At 41.0% G+C, this 21,887-nt stretch overlaps 1 protein-coding gene across 8 annotated transcripts in view; it reads right to left on the minus strand.

Moving 5' to 3' along the window:
- Window positions 1-5,811: 5,811 nt before the first annotated feature.
- myo18aa (myosin XVIIIAa) overlaps window positions 5,812-21,887 on the minus strand; it is a 65,494-nt gene continuing 49,418 nt past the window's right edge. For 6 of the 8 annotated variants that reach the window (XM_058411226.1, XM_058411228.1, XM_058411225.1 and 3 more), the window contains 14 exons: window positions 21,594-21,717; window positions 21,018-21,218; window positions 20,808-20,918; window positions 20,617-20,721; window positions 20,320-20,466; window positions 20,051-20,164; window positions 17,900-18,016; window positions 17,726-17,809; window positions 16,054-16,191; window positions 15,328-15,513; window positions 14,997-15,136; window positions 14,373-14,417; window positions 9,833-9,955; window positions 5,812-7,238 (listed from right to left, as the gene is read on the minus strand). In XM_058411226.1, the coding sequence (XP_058267209.1) occupies window positions 7,115-7,238; window positions 9,833-9,955; window positions 14,373-14,417; window positions 14,997-15,136; window positions 15,328-15,513; window positions 16,054-16,191; window positions 17,726-17,809; window positions 17,900-18,016; window positions 20,051-20,164; window positions 20,320-20,466; window positions 20,617-20,721; window positions 20,808-20,918; window positions 21,018-21,218; window positions 21,594-21,717 (1,759 nt within the window). In that variant the 3' untranslated portion in view covers window positions 5,812-7,114. The remainder of the gene's footprint in view (window positions 7,239-9,832; window positions 9,956-14,372; window positions 14,418-14,996; window positions 15,137-15,327; window positions 15,514-16,053; window positions 16,192-17,725; window positions 17,810-17,899; window positions 18,017-20,050; window positions 20,165-20,319; window positions 20,467-20,616; window positions 20,722-20,807; window positions 20,919-21,017; window positions 21,219-21,593; window positions 21,718-21,887) is intronic. The other 2 variants (XM_058411227.1, XM_058411223.1) reach the window with 1 other exon arrangement.

Raw genomic sequence — 21,887 nt, forward strand, 5'->3', positions numbered from 1 at the left:
TACAGTAATTAGTAGGTCATTACTATTCAGGTGTCATTTTTAATTTCATAGCCTTACTAATACTTGACTGTCTTGACTTATTCAAGATGCTACAAAGTGAAGCTTGAAATCAAAGCAATTTTTCCACCAGACGTTAATACGTTCATTCATAAATTTCTTCATCATCAGTAAGCACTGGTCAGGGTCATGATGGATTCAGAGCATATCCCCAGGATGAGGTGTGGACCATTTAACATAGCCTACTTACCTACTGGAGTGTTGTAGTGAGGCAGGAGGAACCTGGAGAACCCTGAGGATGTTCATGTTGTTCTGGAGCTGTGTGAATGGACCGCTACCTGCTGCCACCTAGCTTCAAACTTTCATATCATCCTCCATCCAGTAGCGTTAAATGAACATGTAACTGCAGTACTACGTGTCCGTAGAAGGTGTTGTGTGTATTTGATATTTTACAGCAGTAAGAAAAAGTGCTTTCTGTTCTCCTTCATTACTCAATCGATTCTTCTCTGTTCCACAAACAGGTCGGCATCTAAGAATAGCCTTGCTCTGAAACCCTGTCAGACAGGAGTACGAGTCAAACTTTTTCTTTTCTATTTAATGTGATTTATAAAGTGATTGTGTGAGCACGAGCCACTCGGCTGCAGTGAGAGATGTTTTTCCAGTGGACATTTTGGGGTCGATAATAATAAAGAGTGCTCTTCTTCCACGTTTCTCCCTGGCTGCCAGTCTGACGGTGAAAACTCTTCACAAATAGAACCAAGTTCCCTCAGGTTACTGCTGACCCGAGCAGAAAAAGTCACTCTGCAAGGAGTATATAATATAGGGCTGCAATATGGCTGCTGTGCTGCTCAGATATTCAATCTTTATCTTCATGTACAATTACACCTCAATTATGGCACGGTTTTGATTGCTGCTATTCTGTTCAGTTGATATTAATTGCCTTGTGTATTATCCAGCACAGAGTGGAGCATGTTTCATCAATACGAGCAATTTTTTTTTAATGTTGTCTTTTATTCCATATTCTGCGTCACTCACTTTGTCCCAAGTCATGGATATACTGTAGGACTGTTCATTTGAATAATAAATTGTAAATATTTATAAAGTATTGAATAATGCTGGACCTTTCACATTAAACGGTGGCATCAAAATCTCCAACAATCTCTAGCAATGGCAGCTGAATTCATTTGCTGAATGCTAAACGCTGAACGTTTTGAGTTCATTCATCTGAAATAAAAATCTATCAGTGTACGTTTGACTTGGCTAACATTCAACAAGTGTGTAGTTAACATCAGTTCATTATGAATGCATCGAAAACAATTTAACTGAAAAATGGTCAAAAACAGCACTTGACTGTTTGAATAAATGAAATGAAATGACATGAATAAATGGAAAATCCTGAGAATTTTGACAAAAGAAAATTAACGAAGACTAAAATCTAACACTAGGAATAATGTTAATGGTGGTGAAAATTAGACAGTGATTAAAACTCGGTTTCTCATCCCTTTGTTCTCAACTCAGACTTGAGTAATGTTAGACGAGATCTGTGAAAGAGTTATAAAGATTTTGTTGTTGTGTGTTTACAGTTCGCTGTGGTGTTTTTGCTGTACACTACTGCTGAAATACATACACAAAGATGGTAATATTCCACATAAGTATCCTCGCAGCGTCTCACGCGTCAGTGCGGTGCAGCAGCTCTCTCATAAACAAACCCGGCTGTTAAAAAGCCATCAGCATCTCTGCCCAATGATTTAGGCATGCACGACTTCGCCAAGCTGTTCCATACCTGTTCCTCACCGCAAAGCACTTAATCACTTATCAGCTGGACCATAACGACAGGCATCATGGAGGGATTATACATGCAGAATATCAGCAGGATATTTATTAGTGGGCTGGTAAGTGAATTTGTATTGACTAAGCCAGACAATGAGTGCATTAAAAACCCATTAGATACGCAGGGTAGAATCCATCTTCAGAATGGAGTGGCGAGTCTGCGGACTCTGGGGGGAGACTAGTTAATTAGCCCTGGGGAGTAGAGCCCCCTTCCAGGAGATAAGCGGCCCGACAGGTATTACTTTAGAAGATTCTGGAAAAGGGTGACGGAGGCTGCTGGGACTTCAGAAGAGACACACATTATTCTAAAAAGTCTGAATATTGTATAGGATCAAATAATGCTTTCAGTATCCACTTCATTAATGCGTTCCTCACTTGCTGGAAATAACTGTCACCTAAATGTCATCTGCTTTTCTCAACAACAGAGTTTTGTATTGCAAGCATGTGCACTGAGTTGGCAGGTTCTGTGGAGGGGAAAAAGAGCAAAGGAAAGCCAGAGAACCATATATCTGGGCTTTTAAGAAACACCCTTAAATTCTCTATTGCTGAGGTAATCACTTTGACATGTGTGAGTACTATATAGCAGGGCTCAACTGGTAGATCATATCAGGATGTGGACCAGGAATAGTGTTTCCAGGGGGCGGGGCTTACTGTAGTAAAGCCAATGAATGTATTTAGGTGGACGAAAACAGTTGCAATATTAGTTGCCTAATATACACAAGTAATGTTAACTAAAAAACCTTAAATAAAACGTGGAGGTTGGCAGATCTGGTGATGCATCAGATGTGATCGTACAGTTGTCCACATACTTTTGGCCATGTAATCAGTGGAAACGTTACTGGAGATCATGTAGAGATGACTCCATCATAGTATCTCACAAGGCTAGTCTTCATCGTCTCAGTTTTGGTTGAGGGCGTGTGGTTTTGTTGGTTTTAAGAAGTGTTCTTTCCTCCTGATATTGCCGCAGAGACTCAACATTAGCGATCGCAGGTGAAGCAATTGCTGTGATGATTAAGCAGAGACTGCCATGGTGAGGCTGATTGTTGTTGTGATTATTCATGTGAAAACACATTACAGGCCTATTCCAATTGGTTATTTATAGAAGTGGTGTTATTAGGACATGTAATGCTTGTTGATTGTTTGGGTACAGGTCTAAGAGTCTCAGTGATGGCCTACATTTAGTAATCAAGAACCTTCTCTTATGTTCCCACTCGAAAGCATTAGCAGGCTGGAGGAAATGCGTAAAACAGGCACGGAGCTGTAAAGAGATGATGAGGAGGAAACATTCACGCTGGAGAGCCACTGAGCCATGTGCTTTAGGGAGCTGAAAATTTCATCAGCTGAAAATTTCATCAGAACGCAGCCGCCTTCTCTCATCTCTCATGCAGAGAAGGAGAATTAATGAGTAATTTCATGATTCCAGCCCTGGCAGTCAAACAAAGAAGAAACAAAGAGACAAAAAGTGAAATCAATATGAGCTGCAAGTCTCCACCCAGCACGGCATCAGAGTGGTTGCCAGAGCGGCAGCCTGGAAATCTGGAACAATTTAGACTTTGTGCATATACAGAACATATTAAAAAATGATTTCCTGAGTCTACAGTCAGATTAGGATGTACGACTAGGTGCTTCCTCTCCTACGAAATCGTTATCGACGCTTCCATCCACTCGGCGTCAGAAGTCACACTGCCTCTTCCACCAGAGCGCATCGCTCATTAGGGTGGAAACAGTATGTGCAAACAAAGCTGAGCTCAAAGCAGTACACAGAGTGCTTTCTGAATTGCAAATGAGAAGTACTTCTTTACCTGCTCGCTGTAGGGCTCGCAGCTCTCCCAGTCACACCGTTCTGACAGGCAGCAGCAGCCTGCCATTACTGAACCCAGTCAGGCCACTTTTCATTCAGCAGTGACCCTGAATTAGCTCTTTCAACTGCCGCTTTTGAGGACCGGCACACATGCAATTTGGACTTGGAGATTAATCACATCTCATGGGTTTTCTATCTTCATTCCCCTCGCTCATCACAAAGCTCTACTTTTTTTTCTTTTTTTTTTTACATTTTCAGCGTACCTGCGCGATACAGAGGTAACGGAAGAAAGCAGCAAAGTGAGGAGCATGATTTTCTCACATCTGTAACAAAAACATATATAACCATCTTGTCATGTACAACCTCTTATCAAACATGTATAGAGTCAATAGCTTTATTAGAGGGACCTGTAAAGCTGTTCATTAAGAGCAATGCATAAATAAAATCATGCAGGTACAGGTAAGGAGCTTCAGTTAATTTCACATCAAACATCAGCATGGGAGGATGATCTAGCCATCTAGGGACTTTGATCGTGACATGGGTGTTGGTGCCAGATTTTTCCAGATATTTTCACACGCCAACAGAATAGTGAGAAACACCTTGATGATGAGAGAGGTCTAATGGCAAGGTTGGACATGGTTCATTGGTGTGGGGAGGTGTGAAAGCATCTCAGGACACACAACATCTAAGCTTTAGACAAATGGACTACAGCAGCAGCAAATCACACCAGGTTCCTCTCCTGTCATCTTAGAACGGGAATCTGAGGGTGAAACTGAAGATTAGTTAGACTGGTGATTTTATTTATTTTCAATCTTCTTTCAAGCAGCTGTTCCTCATACAGTGGTCAGTGTGTGTACATGAGTGTATATGTAAATTGCTACAAAATGCGACTTCACAAAGCGGCCTATTTTTTTTTTGCAGTAGCTGCTTCTTTATTCCCAACCGGCAAATATTTTTGGAGGGCATGTAATAAAGAAGGAAGAGGCTTTTAAGACAACCCTCAGAAGACAGGAAATAAGCTGCATGCCACTCGAGCCATGCAATCCATTAGGAGAGGAGGTTGAGGTCTGGCGCAGATTAAATGCCAGACATCTTTAAATCCTTTTTACTGATCCTCCTGGTAGAAATTGTGTAATCTCTTTGAAATGCAAACTAGGTCAATTCCATTATATTCTGTCAGATAGACATTCCTAATTGGTTGCATCTATTTATTTGAATGTTTAATAACATGTTTTATTCAATAGCCATGTTTTTGAACTAAAGAGCACTAGGGTAGCTGGAATCTTGCTTTTTTTTTCTCTCTTTTTTAACATTTCTTTCTATTTTTTTCCTCTCTCTGGGACTGCAACCCTCCAGAGAGCCTCCTTTGGCTTACAGATATAACAATGGAAAGCTCAGTCTCTCTAAACACAGATATAAAGTATTAACCTTCGTAGGAGTCTGGATTTCTCTTGGTAGTGCTATTTTGTACCAGTTCCTGTAGACACACTGAATACACTACATCACGGGTGAATTTTGGATTTTGATTGGTGTTGACTGTTCTATAATAGCAGCTCTGACATGTTGCAAATTAATAATAATAATAATACCCTCGTTGTCGTTTCTATAGTAACAGCTCTTTCACAGCAACTTGTACAGCAGCCACGCCTCATGAACATGTTAAACACTGTGTATGATCATTGATATGGTCAAGTTTTCGGTAAAGAAATGTTTGTTTAGGAGTTTCCTGTGTCTGTGCTTTAAGTTTTCTAAGCTTATAGCTGGTTTTAACACTGAACTTGTTTTACAGACATTCCACTATGTTCGATGTAATCAAAAAGTGTTGTTCATTATTAAATTAAAATCTAAACGCTAATAATACAGCACCGGATTGCAGTGCATTCTGGGTAAGTTCTTCTCCTGATTTTTTCCACTTCCTCCCTCAGGCTTCCTGTGGGTCATCTAAGAAAGTTCACAGCTAATGAAGTATTTAATTTGGCCTTGAGAAAAGCAATGGGGATTTAAACAAGGGATAAGAGGTTGACAAGGGCGTGTTGCAAACCCCAGGGCTTTGGATTCTCCACTTAATAATTTCTTTTACTCAAAATCAAAGCTCAGGTTCATCTGCACAGCAATGGTGAAAGGAAGTGGTACACTTTTCTTCTGTCATGCAGAAAAAGAAAATATCATTTGACAAGACAATGTAAACAATCACAAATATTTTATTTACAATAAAACTAATCCCAGTATCATTTAATGTTAGATAGATAAGCCTTCTCGAAGATGTATTAAATATTTTCGATATCGCTTCTGGTTTATTGCATAAGCCACTACAGGAGCGGAGACATTGTCATTTCACGCGCTTTCACAATAAAATGTACTGATGCATAGGAAACATGGATGAGGGAAACGAAGCAAAGCTGCACTAACAGCTTGTCCACTCAACACATTATATTTTTCCCCATTTCACGCTTGAGCACACAAAATTACCGGTAATTTGTGCCTGTAACCGGAGTGTGTTTTCATATATACGCTTCTGAACACCTGTCGGTAATTAATATTTGGCAGATTTACAATATTATTAAGAACAAATCCTTATTGCAACAGTTCACATACATGAAGAAGGGCCAGAAATCCGATTAATTCCAGGTAAAACTATATTTCGACGACATCCCAGATATTTTTTGTCAAGTGCATACGTAGGCATCGCATAATACCAAGTCATTAATCAGCATAGAATCCTTAGGCATCATCATAATCCCCAGCAAAAAGAAAAGAGAAAGAGGAAAAGCAATATTTACTAAGATGAGAGACAAAGAGATACACAACTAAATAAGATCTCAGAGCAAGGCTTGATAAGTGAAAAAGATTAAAGGCAAAATTCACAACCTCCACACAGCAGCAGCTTGATGATCCAAAGCAAAATTCTTTTTAAAAAATGCTAAAGATTTCTTTTCTCACAATAAAAATAATAGCGAGCAGGGTTTTTTCCCCTCGGAGGCTGATGATGGTAAGTGTTTCCTATAGAACATGTATTGATCAAGCTAAAAGAGAAAGGTGAGGAGCTTGTAGCGTTGTGAGACAAATCAAAGAATTTGCCACTAAAATAAAAATCAATCATCATATGGATGATTATGATAATCTCTTTACTTTGATCATATATGTGCCTGAGCTTTAGTTTTCTGGTAGCTAGCTTAATAACTGACTTAATTTCCCTGGCTGAGGGAAAGGTCAGTGTGATCGATGTGATGTAGGGTTTAGGGTGAAGAGAAGTTCATAGTGGAAAAGAGGAAGCCTGCAGACTTCGCCTTTTCCTTTTATGTTTATAGATCCTTAATTTAAAACTCCTATAAAATGAAATAACTGTAATGATGTATGCTAGCGTTCTCTTTCGGCTACGTGTGGAAAAGAGGAGTAAAAACATCTAGGTCACGGACTGAGAGTCTGAAGGGGTGAAGATTATTTCCCCCATGGGCATGATCCAGTGCATGTGGTGATGTTTCAGAGCTACGCTGTGGTCTCTGAAAGTCTGGTTTCGCTGTCTCCATCTGCAACAAGGGTCTGCTGGAGCTCTTTCTCCTCATCTTTCTCTTCATCGGTCCGGCTTAGGCGTCTCTTATAGGAAGAGGGGCTGGAGGAAGGAAAGAAACAAACAAAAAAAAAAGATCTTTTAGCTAAGGCGCACTGCAAAATGAGCAATGAAGCATGACCTTTCTGCTCTTGGCTGAAGGTTGAGCGCACACCCACAGTTTTGTCATACAGTCGCATTCGGAAATCAATACAAGCACTGAGTTTGTGCAGTGATTCCCTTCAAAAACAAGCAAGAGATGTTTGTAGGGAAAAAGCCTTCTCCTTACTATTACCACCACTGCACTCATATACTAATAAATATAATTTCTGGTTAATCCTTTTGTTTTACTCTTCCTGAAATGTAAATTGTTTTAACTGTATAGAAGAGTATCATCAGGGAAAAGAGCGTGCATGCTATAGAGGTCTTGGTAAATTAACTTCTTCAGAGCTGTGCTGTTTTGCTGCAGTTGAGTCATTTATCACACCAGCCTTTCACTGGGAATTAGTATGTGCACTCGCACCCACAGAGCTCTCTAAATAAACTGCTTTCTCAGGAAGAAGCGAATAATTAGACGATAACCCCAGGCTTCATGAGGGGACTGAAAAGAACCCATGAAGCAAACCATGCTCTTCAACTCAAAACAAAAGGAACACAGGTCATTAATTTCAATTTCCTCTCAAAGTTAAACTTTAAACACTGTTAAGAGTTCATAGCACAAACTCAGCCTGGAAACCGGTCTCAGGAGCTCTACAGGCATGCCGTGTTATGATTAGTTGTTATAGCAGTGTGAAAACTATCCTATAGTCTGTCAGTAGGCCTGCTGTTGTTGGCTAATGTGTTAGTTTAACACCATGCTGCTCTTCCAGTCACCTGCTGCACCTCCTGTTTTAATCACTATCAGCCCTGTAAAGATACTTCATCATCAGACTGTCCACTTTCTTCTTCTTCTTCTTCTCTTCCTTCTTGCTCGGAGGTCTCTCTCCTGCAAGACCATCTAGCTCTGCATCCTTGTCAGAAACTGGTGCACCTCGACCTGGGCCCTTCTTTATGCTGTTGGAACTCCGGTAAGACACAGCAGAGCTGGAGCTGGAAGACGAGTCGGATGACTCGGATTCAGATGACTCTGACTCGCTTTCCTTCTTCTTTCCTTTCCTGGACCCCTTTTTCCCTTTCTTCTTAGAGCCCTTTCTGCGTTCGTCAGCTGATGAGCTCTCTGATTCCGAGTCTCGGTTCTTCTTCTTTTTGGCTTTGCGGCTGCTGCTTCTGCTGCGAGAGCTAAAACTGCTGGAAGAGCGGGTGTAGTCCAGGGCAGAGCCAGATGCTGAACGCTGAAGTCTAGATGTGCTTCGATGCAGATCAAGATCATCATCATCGTTGTACTGCAGAGAGCTCTTCACACTTTGTATGCTCTTCCTGTCATCCTCCTCTCCTTCTGCTCTCTTCTCTTCATCAGAATCCTCCAGACTGCGGCGTTTGAACTTAATGGGCTTAAAGCTGAGAACTTCATTGATGGCTTTTTCCAGATCGGGGTCCAGGTAGTTGCGGTGGCTGACTGGTTTGATATCTGTGTCATCAAGTGCTTCACCCCCACTGGTGCGGCTCTGGGCAGGGCTTGAAAGGCTTCGGGCTCGAGAGCGAGGACTGTAGGATGAGATTCCACCTTCGCTAAAGGCCACACTCATAGCATCATCGTTGTCTGCAAGGTTAACCCCGAATTCACTAAGCCGGCTGCTACGTGCCAGTGAAGTACGTGAGCTGAGGCTGACACTTCCAGGGCTTCGTCCTCCTGAGCGGCGGCTTAAAACAGGACTGACTGCGGATCCACAGTCACTTCGGGTATCGTCCATCCATGATGTGCTTCGGCGTATACTGTAGCCGCTTACTGTGGAGCTAACATCATTGTCCTGGTCCAGTCCACGCCGCAAGGAAGTCCTGCTTGGTGCCACTGAAGACACGACAGACTCCTTGTCGAACTCCTGGCTATTCTTGGTCCAACGCCGTTCCAGACCTTTCCTAGCTCTGCTGGTGGCTTCTGAGTAAGCCTGAGAGATGACAGAGCCCCGGTCATCTAGGTCATCTCCGGCTTTCTCATTTGATTTGTTCTTAGCTTTGCGGAGTGACGAGCGGTCCGGGGTGTCTGGTTGCTCTTTTAGGGTACTGAAAAGGGAGCTCTCGTCTCCAGTGCCTCCAATGGAATCCTTCAGGTTGGAACGCTTCCTGTAGCTAAGCGTGCTCATCACAGACACTGATCGATTCAGCTCTGTATCTTTGCCATCTTTATACCCTTCTTTCATATCCTGACCTTCTTTACTTTCTTTCCCTTCTTTTATGTCTTTTACATCAGCATTGGCTGCATTAGGATATTTGAGGCTTTGATGAAGGAACAGATGCAGACAGACGGGATACAGGAGGAGAGAAAGATAGAAATCAACACAATAGTGAGTCAGCGTAAAAATGAAAACTGTATAAACGTCACAATTCTGTAAACATCTAGCCATTGGTGTACCCCCTTTAAAACCAGCGCTCCACTGCAATATGCCTTTAGGGAAGTGATAATCATGTGAAATGGCTCCATACCACTCTGTAACCATCATCTCAGGCAAGGAGCCCAACATTATAATTTTAGGCTTAGGAAGAAGGTGATCCATACTGACCTGGGCGCCTTCAAGTTGCCATCATCTGATAAGGTCTTAGTGGAGCCCTTATTTTTTGATATCCAAGATTTCACCCCATCCACACGGTCCTCCACCTCAGAGTCCATATCAGAGTCCTCTCCACTGGGGAATGTCACAAGTTTCAAGCAGTGACAGGAATAAAAGAATAAGGACAGCAGGTTTGTTGGTAACTGGCTAAGACAGGTAGCAATGATAAAAACAATGTCAGAAATGAACATATATAAACGGCAAACCATGCGAACATTACTAATGTGTGGATTAGTGAATCAAATAGTAGGTGGACCTTGGAACATTTTCTCAACTGATATGAAATCAAACCTGGAATGAGGGAACGATTAAGAGTCAAATAATAATAAAGGCCATAATTATAGCGAAATGCAAAATGCCAGTACTGCTTTTTGAGCAGACCTCTTCACTGTAGGAGAAAAAGAGACTATGACAATGACGGAGCTGGACTTTAACGGCATTAACAACTTCCTCTGTTAGATCGGCTGCATAATTGAAAACATTTGCATAATAAAGTCCACTTGTGATTGTGATGCATGAAACAGGAGGCAACATAATGCCACAGGGCTTTGAATATCTTAAAATGGTCCTGCCCATAAATATGAATGTACCTGCGTGTTTCCCTCTCAGCTCTTAAGATGTAAAATAAGTTCGGATGGGAATCTGTCGAGTGAAACGGGTCCAGCCTCTGAACAGAATGCAAATTACCTCTTGAAGGCACAATTAACTATGTTAATGGTTATGTTAATGCTTGTCTGTTTCCCTGCCTGTCTATTTCTAATGATTGTAGCTGAAGCTTGGGTACTGAAGCTGTGCACCTCAGCCCAGTCAATAACACAGAAAATGCATTGCAAAAAGAGCGAGAGAAATGTCGGCCAAGTCATCTCAATTCGTTCTTCTTTCTCTATCACGGACTCATTGACTGGCATTAAAAGCCCATTGCTAAAAGTAAGCAGGAAGACAACACAAGAATTTCAGTATATTATAAATTGGGGATGGAGTGATACTTTTTTTGTTCCAGACCGAGTCCACCTAGATGTTTTTGGGTATTTGTCAATACCAATATTGAAATGAGCAACATACTTAGCATAAATCAATCAGGGACTACAGGGAGAACCTTCTATTTAGCTCTGTTTCTGTTTACATAGAGGCTCACACATGTGCTACTAAGCTTGTCTTCTTCTTTACAAGCTTCATTTTAGCTGAAGTACTTTAGCTAGCTCATTTGAATTGAGTAGGGTTGCAGTAGAGAGTGGGTGTTGGATCACTTCAGAAAAACGCTTGTGTACAGCTGTAGGTAAAGTACACATTTGCTTTTCTTTGCATCATGATCCCTCGTTGTAAATGACCAATAGCAACTTATCTTCGAAAACATCGTACTGGCTAAGAGCTAGTTATTTTCACCTAGACAATTTGTCCTCATCTGGTCAGCATTGGTTGCTGCTTTGTGCTGCTACCAGTGAACTCCTTCAGTTGAGGTTTATGCTTCTGATGTTTTATAAGGTTACTTGATATTTTCACAGGGCACAGTCTACTGTCTGCTATGATTGCAGTCATGAAATAATTCCAGATCAGTCACTTTGTGTCAATATTACACTTGGTAGTGTATTTCTAATTCCTTTCTATTTAATAAGGAAACACTAGCTTTCTTCTTATTATTTTTTCCCAGTTTGACTTCTGAGGTTCTTTCAAGTTTGCTTTTTGGGCAGATTTACGCAATATTAGCATAACAATATTGCACAATACCAATGAAAATCTAATACTGTATGTTCTTGAGGTCTTATCTACGTTATTGTAGACTTGGGAAATAATTTTTCCAAACACAAGCCTATTGTAAAATAAAACAAAGAAAAATAGCAACAATTTACTATTTAGGATTCGACATTAAGCCACTGTGCTTGTACACACTATTACCTCTCACTCTGGTCGAACAAATCCAAATTCTACAGGGGGAATGTTGTTTTTGCCCACCTGCCAACCTTTGTACTTTCTTGCTGCATAGCCTCAAACTGACAAAAAGCTTTATCGAAGGTGTTATTTTATATCTTGGATTATATATGGTGAAAGAAATGTTGCTTGGCGTGTGAACACCTGGCTGTGAGGCTGACTTTATATCTTCATACTCGCTCTAATTTAGCTGTCAGGATCGTTCTTTCCTTTTTCCTGTGGGTGTTTGTATGCATACTGAGCAGTTAGAACGTGCCATATTGTGCTTCTCTGTTTGACAGCATAGACTCCAGAGCTCAAATATTTACATGAGCAACAGTAAAGTGATCAAATAAAGCTACTGTGGAACTGAGCGGAGTTGTTCTCTGGTCAGGTTGGTGCTCAGGTGAGATGTCGTCCCTGTCTGTACACTTCGTCAGTAACAGTTTAAACAGTATGACATTTACTCGAGAAACACGCATCGACTCCTGCACCTGTGGTCAGTTTGTTTTCTGTACATTAGCTCCATGCACAAAATATTAGTTGCCCATGTCATTTGTTTGCTGGTACATGGCTACACTTCTCCTCACATTATTACCAGCAGCAGTGCTGTCAGGTTAGGATTGCACCAGTGTCTTGAGACAGCTCCTGTCAATTTTTTCTACTCTTACACCAATTGCTGTAACTCAGACTGTGGCCTATTTTGGTAATGATTTTTTTTTATTTTTTTTTATTATTATTTAATATCAGCTGTCAAAGATGTTGTAACAGACAATGAATCAATGCTTTGTATCCAACTAATCAGATTCAAGAATTGCTTGAGTATCGTGCTGTATGTGGGAGATTTTGTTTGTCTGGGGAACTTATTATCCTCCCAGAAAATAAAATTCAAATGTGTATGGACATGACACTACCTAATGGAGCACTATTTATGTAATGGCCCTAAATTTGCATCCCAGACCTTAGACCACTGGCGTGGAGCTCACCGGGCTGTGAGCACGGCGCACAAACACACACAGCCACATCACAGTCTGGACATTAATCAGTTATGACAACATCATCCTATTGGTTACATATCTCTGTTCCACCCAATTAGATTTATCATTAAAGCTCCTGTAGAAATTCCCCAAACCAGTCGACATTATTTGTACTGCTCAGTCATCCACAGCCCAACTCCCACACTGCATTATCCTCACACACGCTCTGCATTAATCAAACCACGCAGCTTAAATACGCATTACAGACTCGTAAAAAACATTTCTAGTTAATGATTCATGGTAAGCTCCACTTTTTTCGGTGTGCCATGAGAGCAAAGGCTACGTTTATATTACAAAGTACTTCACAAAACTCTAATGTTTGGATCTGTCTACTCTGATTTGGTAGGTTCCTTCTAGTTTTGCTTGAATAGATTCCCACGTATCAAGTAAATCCCCAAAATGCTTTCACAGAATATAGCCAATACTCTTGCCAATACGTGCTGGTTGTCCCCCCCCCCAGCAGGAGAATCCCATTGATATGTGCATGCACATTAAAGTGAAAGGGAAAATGCTGCATGAATTCTGATCTCACTGATCTCATTCAGGTTACATGGCCACTTCCTGGATCTATCCAATCTGAAAAACGTATATAAAAGTCTGGAAAAAATGAGTTCACATTAAGGCAGAAAGTCAGAATTTGTTTCACTTTGGGAGTGTTAACTTGGCCAAAAATACTCTAGCTTCTAGTTAATATCCCAATTTTCATCCGGGTGGAAGCTTCCTAGGTAGACACAATTCCTGAGTTCTTATAATAAAGCCTGCCTCATTTACATTTTTACATTTCTGGCATTTGGCAGACGCCCTTTTCCAGAGTGACATTTTATCATTTTATACAACTTGACTATACAACAAATTGAGGTTTAAGGGCCCTGCGATTCAAACTAGGCTAGCCTCACAGCCTCATTTGTAAGGCAGTATGAGGACAGCTAACGCTATGGCCCAACCCAACTGATAATACTAATAAATGCTAGTTTTATGCTGGATTGCTACATTTTTAAGTTTCATTTTATATATAGATATATATACACTAGCCAATAATTGGCACATTCCTCTTGCCTCGCATGGCGCTCCTACAAATCATATTTAGAAGCAAATTGATGTCTCTTGACATTTTGATTTGTCTAGAAATCAATTTGTCCATTATTGTTAATATTACCGCTGTGGCATAAAGATAAAGCGACGTGCAGGAGAATTTGTCGGGCATGGCTGGAGCTGACCCTCCACTGCAATCAGTTCATCCAGTTATTTTTATCAGTGCACTGACGGTGTTCAGGAATCAAGAAGTTGTTAAATGCAATGAGGCATAAACATGCTGGCTGAATGGACACGAGGCAGACGTGGCGTGTTTGCAGATTCATGCACATGAGTTAAAATGGCTGATGGATGCTAGACGCTGCTGCTGTTAGCACGTGAAGTGAGTGTTGTAATAATCAAATCTTTACTCTCAACATGCACACTTTTAATACAGGTTTTTTTTTGCCATGCTCATGGGCTGATGTGCAGTAATGTTTGGATGGAGATCAAACAAACGGTATGTTTCAGGTCCTCACTTTTTGTTCTTCCTTTTCTGATACTTTGTCACCATGTCTTGCAAACTGTCGCACACAAAGTAAGGTGGTAAACGACATGAAAATATGAGCTTCAAATCATGGAAGAGGTTAATCATTGTTCATTGTTTCAGAGGTAACCAACAGCATGAAAAATTCTAACCATTTATATATCTTTATTTATTTGTAGGGTCTCTCTAGGTCCTAAATATTTAAGAAAACCTACTGTATGTGGTCTTACGCTGAATATTGTTTATATTAAACACACACTGACTCTGCATAATGTTCTGCTATCTTTAGCTCGAATAGCAGGCTTCTCAGAAGGATACTAAACAAGAGGAAGAAAACAACAACAACAGACACACAGACAACAAGCATGCTCCAGGGACACCATTACACCAGGCTGATACCATAAAAAGGCAGGAAACACTGAGCACATTTAACATACAAGATGGAAAGGGGGAATAAAAACCAAATCAGAGCTTATATGGAAGCATGGCTAAATGTGACGTCATCTAAAAGTTTGTGATTTTATAGGTGATACAAACATCACATCAAAAGATAAAAGGTGCAATACATTAATCTGAGAACTGTAGCAGGACCAATCCCAACCAAGAGCGTACGCACCTATTGATGAGGTCGTCATTGTCGTCACTCTCCATCTCGTCCTCGATGGCGGCTTGCAGGTCGCCGATCCTCTTAAAGGCCAGCTTGAGGTCCGCTTGCAGGCTCTGATTGGCTGCTTCCAGGCTTTCAATGTCCATTGCCTGATGAAACAGGAAGTTCTGTTGTTAGTCATGATTTTTGATATTGGAGTCAGTTCAATAGTGTTCATCAATCTGATTCGATTGCAGCACAGACCGCTTTGTTTTTTTTTATTATGCTAATAAGTTGTCACACAATAATATCTGAAGACAGAATTTCTATCCAGTTTGACAGAATTCCCGTTGTTGCTTACCAGTTCATGCTTTTTGCGGCTGGCCTCAGCCTCCTTCTTCGCCAGCTCGGTCATCTCTTCCTTGAGGTCGCGGGTCTGCCGCTGCATGCGCTTGTTCTGCTCTTTCTCACGGTTCTCAGCGGCTGCGCGCTGGTCCCTCTCCTCAGTCATCTTCTCAAGGTTCTCTTTCAGCCGCGTCACCAGGGCCTGCAGATAAGAAGTCACGAAACACATTGAGAATGAAGAGGCCATTGAATATTGCATCTCACATACAAAGCATTGGCTGGAAGGATATTTTGGTGTGTGGTGGTATAGTGATAAGAAAGTCTAATGTAGTTATACAGCTTATCTGGATAATGTTACAAAGAAAAGAGGAATCATGTCCTAATTAGGGATTCGTGTCATGCAAGCATCAGAGTGAGGAAAGGGACGTGACCCAAAGTTTGAAGGCAGAATAGTATGTTGATAGCATTTTACTGCATCACCAAACAATCACTTAGCTGTAAGCAGACATCATTGGGATATATAAATATTCAATTAGACATTTTTACTCTGACAAAATGTAAGGAAACTTTGTCTCAGAAGATGCTAGAAGCTCAGTGGACAGGTTGTTGAATAAAAGGCTATGGCTCAAGTGTGTTCCTGTAAAAGGTACTGATTTATTTTACTCAGCTGCTTGCTCAATGACTTTCGGATGGCCTACTACCCTATCCACCCACACACATTCACCATCCCTCGCTCTCTCACCTCCAGGCGTTTGATCTGGGTGCGCTCATACTCCAGCTTGGTCTCCAGCTCACGAATCTTGGCTTCCTGCCTGCTGACCAGAGACTTCTCCACCATTGACTGCTCCTGGAACTCCAGCTGGCTCTGTACAGACTGGAGCTGTGTGTAGAAACACCATGCTCTTCATTTCAAGGGTCATCAGACACACACATACACACACACACTTAACAATATCTTGTGTATATCTCAGTATAGTGATCTTTTCAGACCTTATCATATCTTAAGGGGATATGGATTTTTAACCTTCCATCATGTCTAAAGGGAAGTGTTTTTCTGTTCTAAGAACAACATTGTTGGGACGCCAGACACTGTGTTGTAAACTGCAGATTCTGCCATGATTTATTGTCATTCTGGCTAAACTGTGTATAAATCATTTGTCGTGCAGTGACAGTGTGTGTATGTAAACAATGCATGATATACAGCTGTGTGACAAATTTCAGTTAAAAAAAAAAGCCTCTATTATGATGAGTTAAATTTATTTATTTTTGCTGACATAAATTTGGATTCGCTTAGAGAGAAATTCAATATAATCCAACTGATCGCCTTTATCCTGTCATAAAAAAATTTCTATCCTGATGGCCATGGCCTTTTCCAGGATGATCTCGCCCCCATCCACAGGGCATGAGGGTTCACTGTGTGGTTTGATCAGGATGTAAATCATATGCTATGGCCACTTGCCAGATCTCAACATAACTGAACAGAGTTTGGGGACGAATTCTTACAAAGAGTGTTTTTTTCCCCCTTCAATCTCTCACCCAGTTTGGACCCAGGTGAAAAAAGCAGCAATAACTGAGCAGTGGCAAAAGCACCCATCTGTGAATGCTTAATCCTGTGCTTCTCACTTACTGTAGCATTTCATCACATTAAATTGCAGTGTGTCAGAGTCGAGCATCACCTGAACATGTTTTTGACTCAGGTGCTTAGTACCATCATTGACGTTTAACTTTCATTGAGCACCTGCATCATCAGGCACTGCTGTATCACCTTGAGAGCAAAAGTTAAATTCTATTTCTCTCATGGTACAGTGAAAGCTTGGCTTCAGGTCTCTCTTATAAATGAGTAAGTGTTGTCTGTTCTTTTATAAGTACAGAAAAACATGTTACTTGTTTGCACCATAGACAAGCTCGATAGATATTAGGTAGATGATATAATATTTGAGTAATATTTCTATTCAATTTCAGAGTTTTCTTTCAGATCAGCAGTAAGTAAATGAAAGCCAAGCCAGTAACGAAAAACAAAATCTGTACTTTATTTCTGACCTTTTTTAGTTAATACAACCTCTTCTTAAGCTCTTAACCCGTAGCAATTTAAACATGCTTGGAGAACCATTATCACACGTAAGCTCCTTCTGTACATCCAGCGCATAGATTCTATAATTAGGAGCTTTGCATCAGAAAACGACGGGTTTGTTGAGCTCCCGGTTTGGTGTCATTAAAGCAAGCGAAGTTGTGGAGAGCAGCTAATCACTGAACTAGATTTAGATAAAGATCAGAAGATCTAAGCTCTTTAGGGCTATCGTAATGCCTCCGCTGCCACTGAGGCCCGGAGCATGGCTTTGTGCATGATGTTTCTGTTTGAGCCACACAATCTGGATCAGTGCTGTGATTTCAGAAATTCAGCCTTGTTGCAGTACCTTATCTTGGATCTCCTGCTTCTCCTTTGCGACCTCCTCCAGCTGAGCCTGCAGGTCGCTGATCTGAGCCAAGTCCCTCGTCGACTACAATCAAAAACACACACAGACATGTTATTCTGCAAAAGTATTCCAAGGGCTCTAATGTGGAAAGTGAGACAGCAGTCTGTGAGGAACCTGAGCCACAGCTGCCTTGTGCTTCTTCATCAGCTCGTTCATGTCCTCCTGGTCCTCCTCCAGACGCGACTGCAGGTCGTTCTTTTCTCTCTGCAGTCTGCTGACCTGTTCCTCTAGCTGAGATACACGCAGAGGAAAAGAGAGAGAGATTAAATCTCACTGATATCCACCTGCTCTTGAATATAATATCGTTAAGGCGATTTGTAAAGCTGGAATTGATATAGACTTGTAAGAAAGGGTTTTGTGCTTTGTCCCTTTGGAGGAACCCTTAACGGCACTTCATCACATAACCAATACACTGAAAATGACAGTTCATTTCCTGTTCCCCCAAAATACACACACTCACAACACAAGCACACTTCAAATTAGATAGACTGTCCCAAAAGACCAAAAGGAAGGAGCCATAATTAAGTACACCAATTAGCAGCTGTAAGCAGACCAGCATATCGTCCCACAGGAGCACAACTGTCATTTAACTGCCATTATTATAGACACTACTCCAAAGCCACAGAGGAAAATGAAAGTCAGAAATTCTGTAGCATCAAAATGAATGTAATAATAATTAGCTGAGAATAACGGACATGCAACAAACTCTCATTTGTATCTTTCATTTGTGCATGTAATTTTTAAAACGATTATATCACAAGTCTGATTGGTCGGATGGTGTTGATTTTTATAACAGCGGCACGGTAGAATCTGGCAGAAATTCAAATCACAGGTTTCTATTAACCCTAATATATATTATCGTTCTAATTTGCATTGGTTTCTATAGTAACAAATCATTCACAATGACTTGTTTGGCAAACAAGTGCACATGTGGTATTGTGTGAGGAGACATTTTTAGAAGGATTTCCAGTAGTTTTTCCATTACAGAAAATTGGACTGGATTATAATGGATTGGATTATAAACTGCTGGTATACCTTACTTATTTTTTTTGTTGTTGTTGTTTTTACGTTTTAAAGGTACAGTAGTGGTCTTTCGATTGGATGAATTGCTTTTGCACTAAAATGATGTACATATAATTAATATAAGACTTACATAAGAGACACAGTGAACATTTTTGTATTTTTCCTGTTTAAAATACCATGCTTTAGTTCACATTTCTCATTACTAGCAGGTATGCTTCCAATATGGTATCATTGTGTTGTAACATTTTTTATATCTGCTTCCTTTTATATAAATTTGAGCATACACTAGTAGTAAGTGACTCTGGTCATGTGACCATTTATACCACTCGCAATAAATTTCTCATCTGATAATAAGACAACCTTTATTATCAATTTTCTCTATAGTTTGCTCTTTAGAGATTTAGACATCCAAATGTAGGAATGATTGGACTTTTATATAACAGCTACTCATGCTTCTGTTGCGTTCTGATTGTGCAACGGAAATCAATATACACCATCTATAGCTGGGGCGAAGCACTCTGTAAGTGAAAGGAAGGTTAGAGCACACAATGTGCTTTATCATTTTCCTCTGTGGCAGAACTGTGCTTTAAATGTGCCCTTGCTGACTTCCCCTTAGGGGACTCCTCATTACCGGGTTAAAGGTTGCTCCAATGCTTTAACTGGCTCAAAGATGTTTGTTGGATGTCAGAAAAATCTAGTCAACATAGTTATAGATTTTATTTTATTGTATGGTAGAAACGCTTACAATTTGAATCCGTTTCAAGACTGTGATAATTATGAAATATAACAATTAATAATTTATTTGATTAATTGATTATAACCGCATTTTACGTCTTCCTGCAGCTAAAGCCAATAATTTACATCGTCAAAAAGTAAAAATCTTTGCCTGTAAAACACTGCCACTCTTTTAATGACCATGGTTCCACCATTTTGTGGTAAAAAACATGGCAGGACAGAACACAGTAATTACACAGTAATTGCATGTTGTTGGCTCAGGGAAAGACGAGGAGATTACATGCTTTTACTTCACACGTCTTCCCCATAACTGCTCACAATAACCCTACAATAACGGGCCACACGGCTCATCAGAGCACAAAGGCTCTACCTGCTAAAACAAAGGCCACACCCAGCACACACACAAAAATCTTTTCAGCATTAAAATTGCAGAATGCCTATAATCGCAGCTGCAGCAGCTGTGGCTGTATTCTATGGAGTGCCCTTGTGAGCAAAGATATAACTCACCGACATCTTGGCCTTGGAGATGTCCTCCATCTGGATGTGCAGGTCCTCGATCTCCAACTCCATGGACTTGCGAGCTTTCACAGCTGCTGCACAGTTGAACTCTGACTCTTCCAGCTGCCAACACACACAATTAAACATCCACATGAACATACCTGCAAATTGTTCACTTTGCCTTCCCCTTGTCTACCCTTCAATCGTAGACAAAATGCACCCTGAACACTCTTGAGACATCAATTAAAAGTTATAAGTAGTAAAGTGGAACGTGAGACCTGGTTCTTGAGCTGTGAGATCTCTCTCTTGCTTGGCGCGTTGCTCTTCAGGTGATCCAGCATGAGCTGAGCGTCAACCAGCAAGGCCTTGGTGCGCTTCAGATCCTTCTTCAGACGCTTCTCCATCTCCACGTCCCTTTGGCTCACCTGACGAGACAAAACATTTAATCAGTTACGATGTGGTCACTTACAGTCGGATTAGTGTTGCAGTTCAGACCTTAATGTGGGTTTATTAATCATGATTTGTTTGGATGATGCTCTGCTGTGATTGGTTATGAGTCATGTAGTGGGCTGTACCTGGTCCTGAGCATTCAGCAGTTTGCCCTCCAGCTCTCTCCGCTCTCTGAGAACCTTCTGCTTCTCATCATATTCCTCCTCCAATTGCACTTCCATCTGTTTCAGCTGTTGAAACACCAACATGGCTCAACACGAAACCGCAATAGAGTTTATATGTTCAAACACGAGGTTAAAGAGCTGTGACTTATTACCTTCTTACTACATGACTGTCTGATCTCCTCTACATCTTCATCTTTGCTTTCAAGCTCCTTTGAATGCATCTGTCTCAGCCTTTCCATCTCCATCTCCAGACGTAGCTTAGCCTGACCACACACACACACATTCTTGCTGTTTGTCACCTAGTTTCTGGCAGGAGCATTTCATTTACTGTCTCAGTTTGGTCCTTATTCTTTGTTTCCTACCTGCTCCAGCATCTGGATGGTACCAGCCTGTTCATCCAGTTCCTCCTCCTGATCTTTGACCTTTGCCTCAAGGTCACGTAGCTGCTTTTTCAGCTTGGCCAGCGATGCTTCGTCCTTTGACTCCTGAGAGGAGAGATCCTGTAGCTCTGCCTCCAGTTGTTCCAGCTTTACATTCAGCCCACACAGCTCCAGCTCCTTATCCTAGACACACACACACACACAGCCCCAAAGTCTCTATCCGCTTATCTTGTAGTGTTTTGTTTTGTTTTGCACTGAAATTTCACTTAATATTTTAACATGATTTAAATATTGGCACCCTTGGCTTTACTTGCCTCTTTGTGTCTGGATGACGATAGGGACTATATGATGTCGACATGATCACATTTACAGTTTAACATAATTTTATCTATAGGCCACTCAATTTCAGCATTAAGGAAATTAATTGTTGACTAATCAAGAATTGATTTTCTGTTAGAACAACTGTCAGTGAATGGGGAGTGTTATGTGATGGCTCACAGAGGTAACATAGTGAGGCCAAGTCTATGGGATGTGTTACACACACGCACCCCCCCTTACCTGCAGTTGTTGTCTGATTGTAAACACTTCTCCAGTGAACACATCCTTTTCTCTCCCCAGTTTCTCCCGCTGTGTCCTCTCTCTCTGCACTTCATCCTGAGCCTGGTTCAGCTCCAGATCAAACCTATGACACACACACATCTCTTTACCCCATATCCAATAGGACTGAAGCCAAACTGTGAGCCACCAGCCTGATCCTGTGTCTGTGAAATCCTTTAACGACATTCATATAACCTCAACAGATAGAGGCAGAGAAATGTTATGAACACCTTACAATACTTCCTCCATCTACTC

The sequence above is a fragment of the Hemibagrus wyckioides genome, linkage group LG16 (genome assembly GCF_019097595.1).
Source record: "Hemibagrus wyckioides isolate EC202008001 linkage group LG16, SWU_Hwy_1.0, whole genome shotgun sequence".
NCBI classification, from domain to species: domain Eukaryota; kingdom Metazoa; phylum Chordata; class Actinopteri; order Siluriformes; family Bagridae; genus Hemibagrus; species Hemibagrus wyckioides.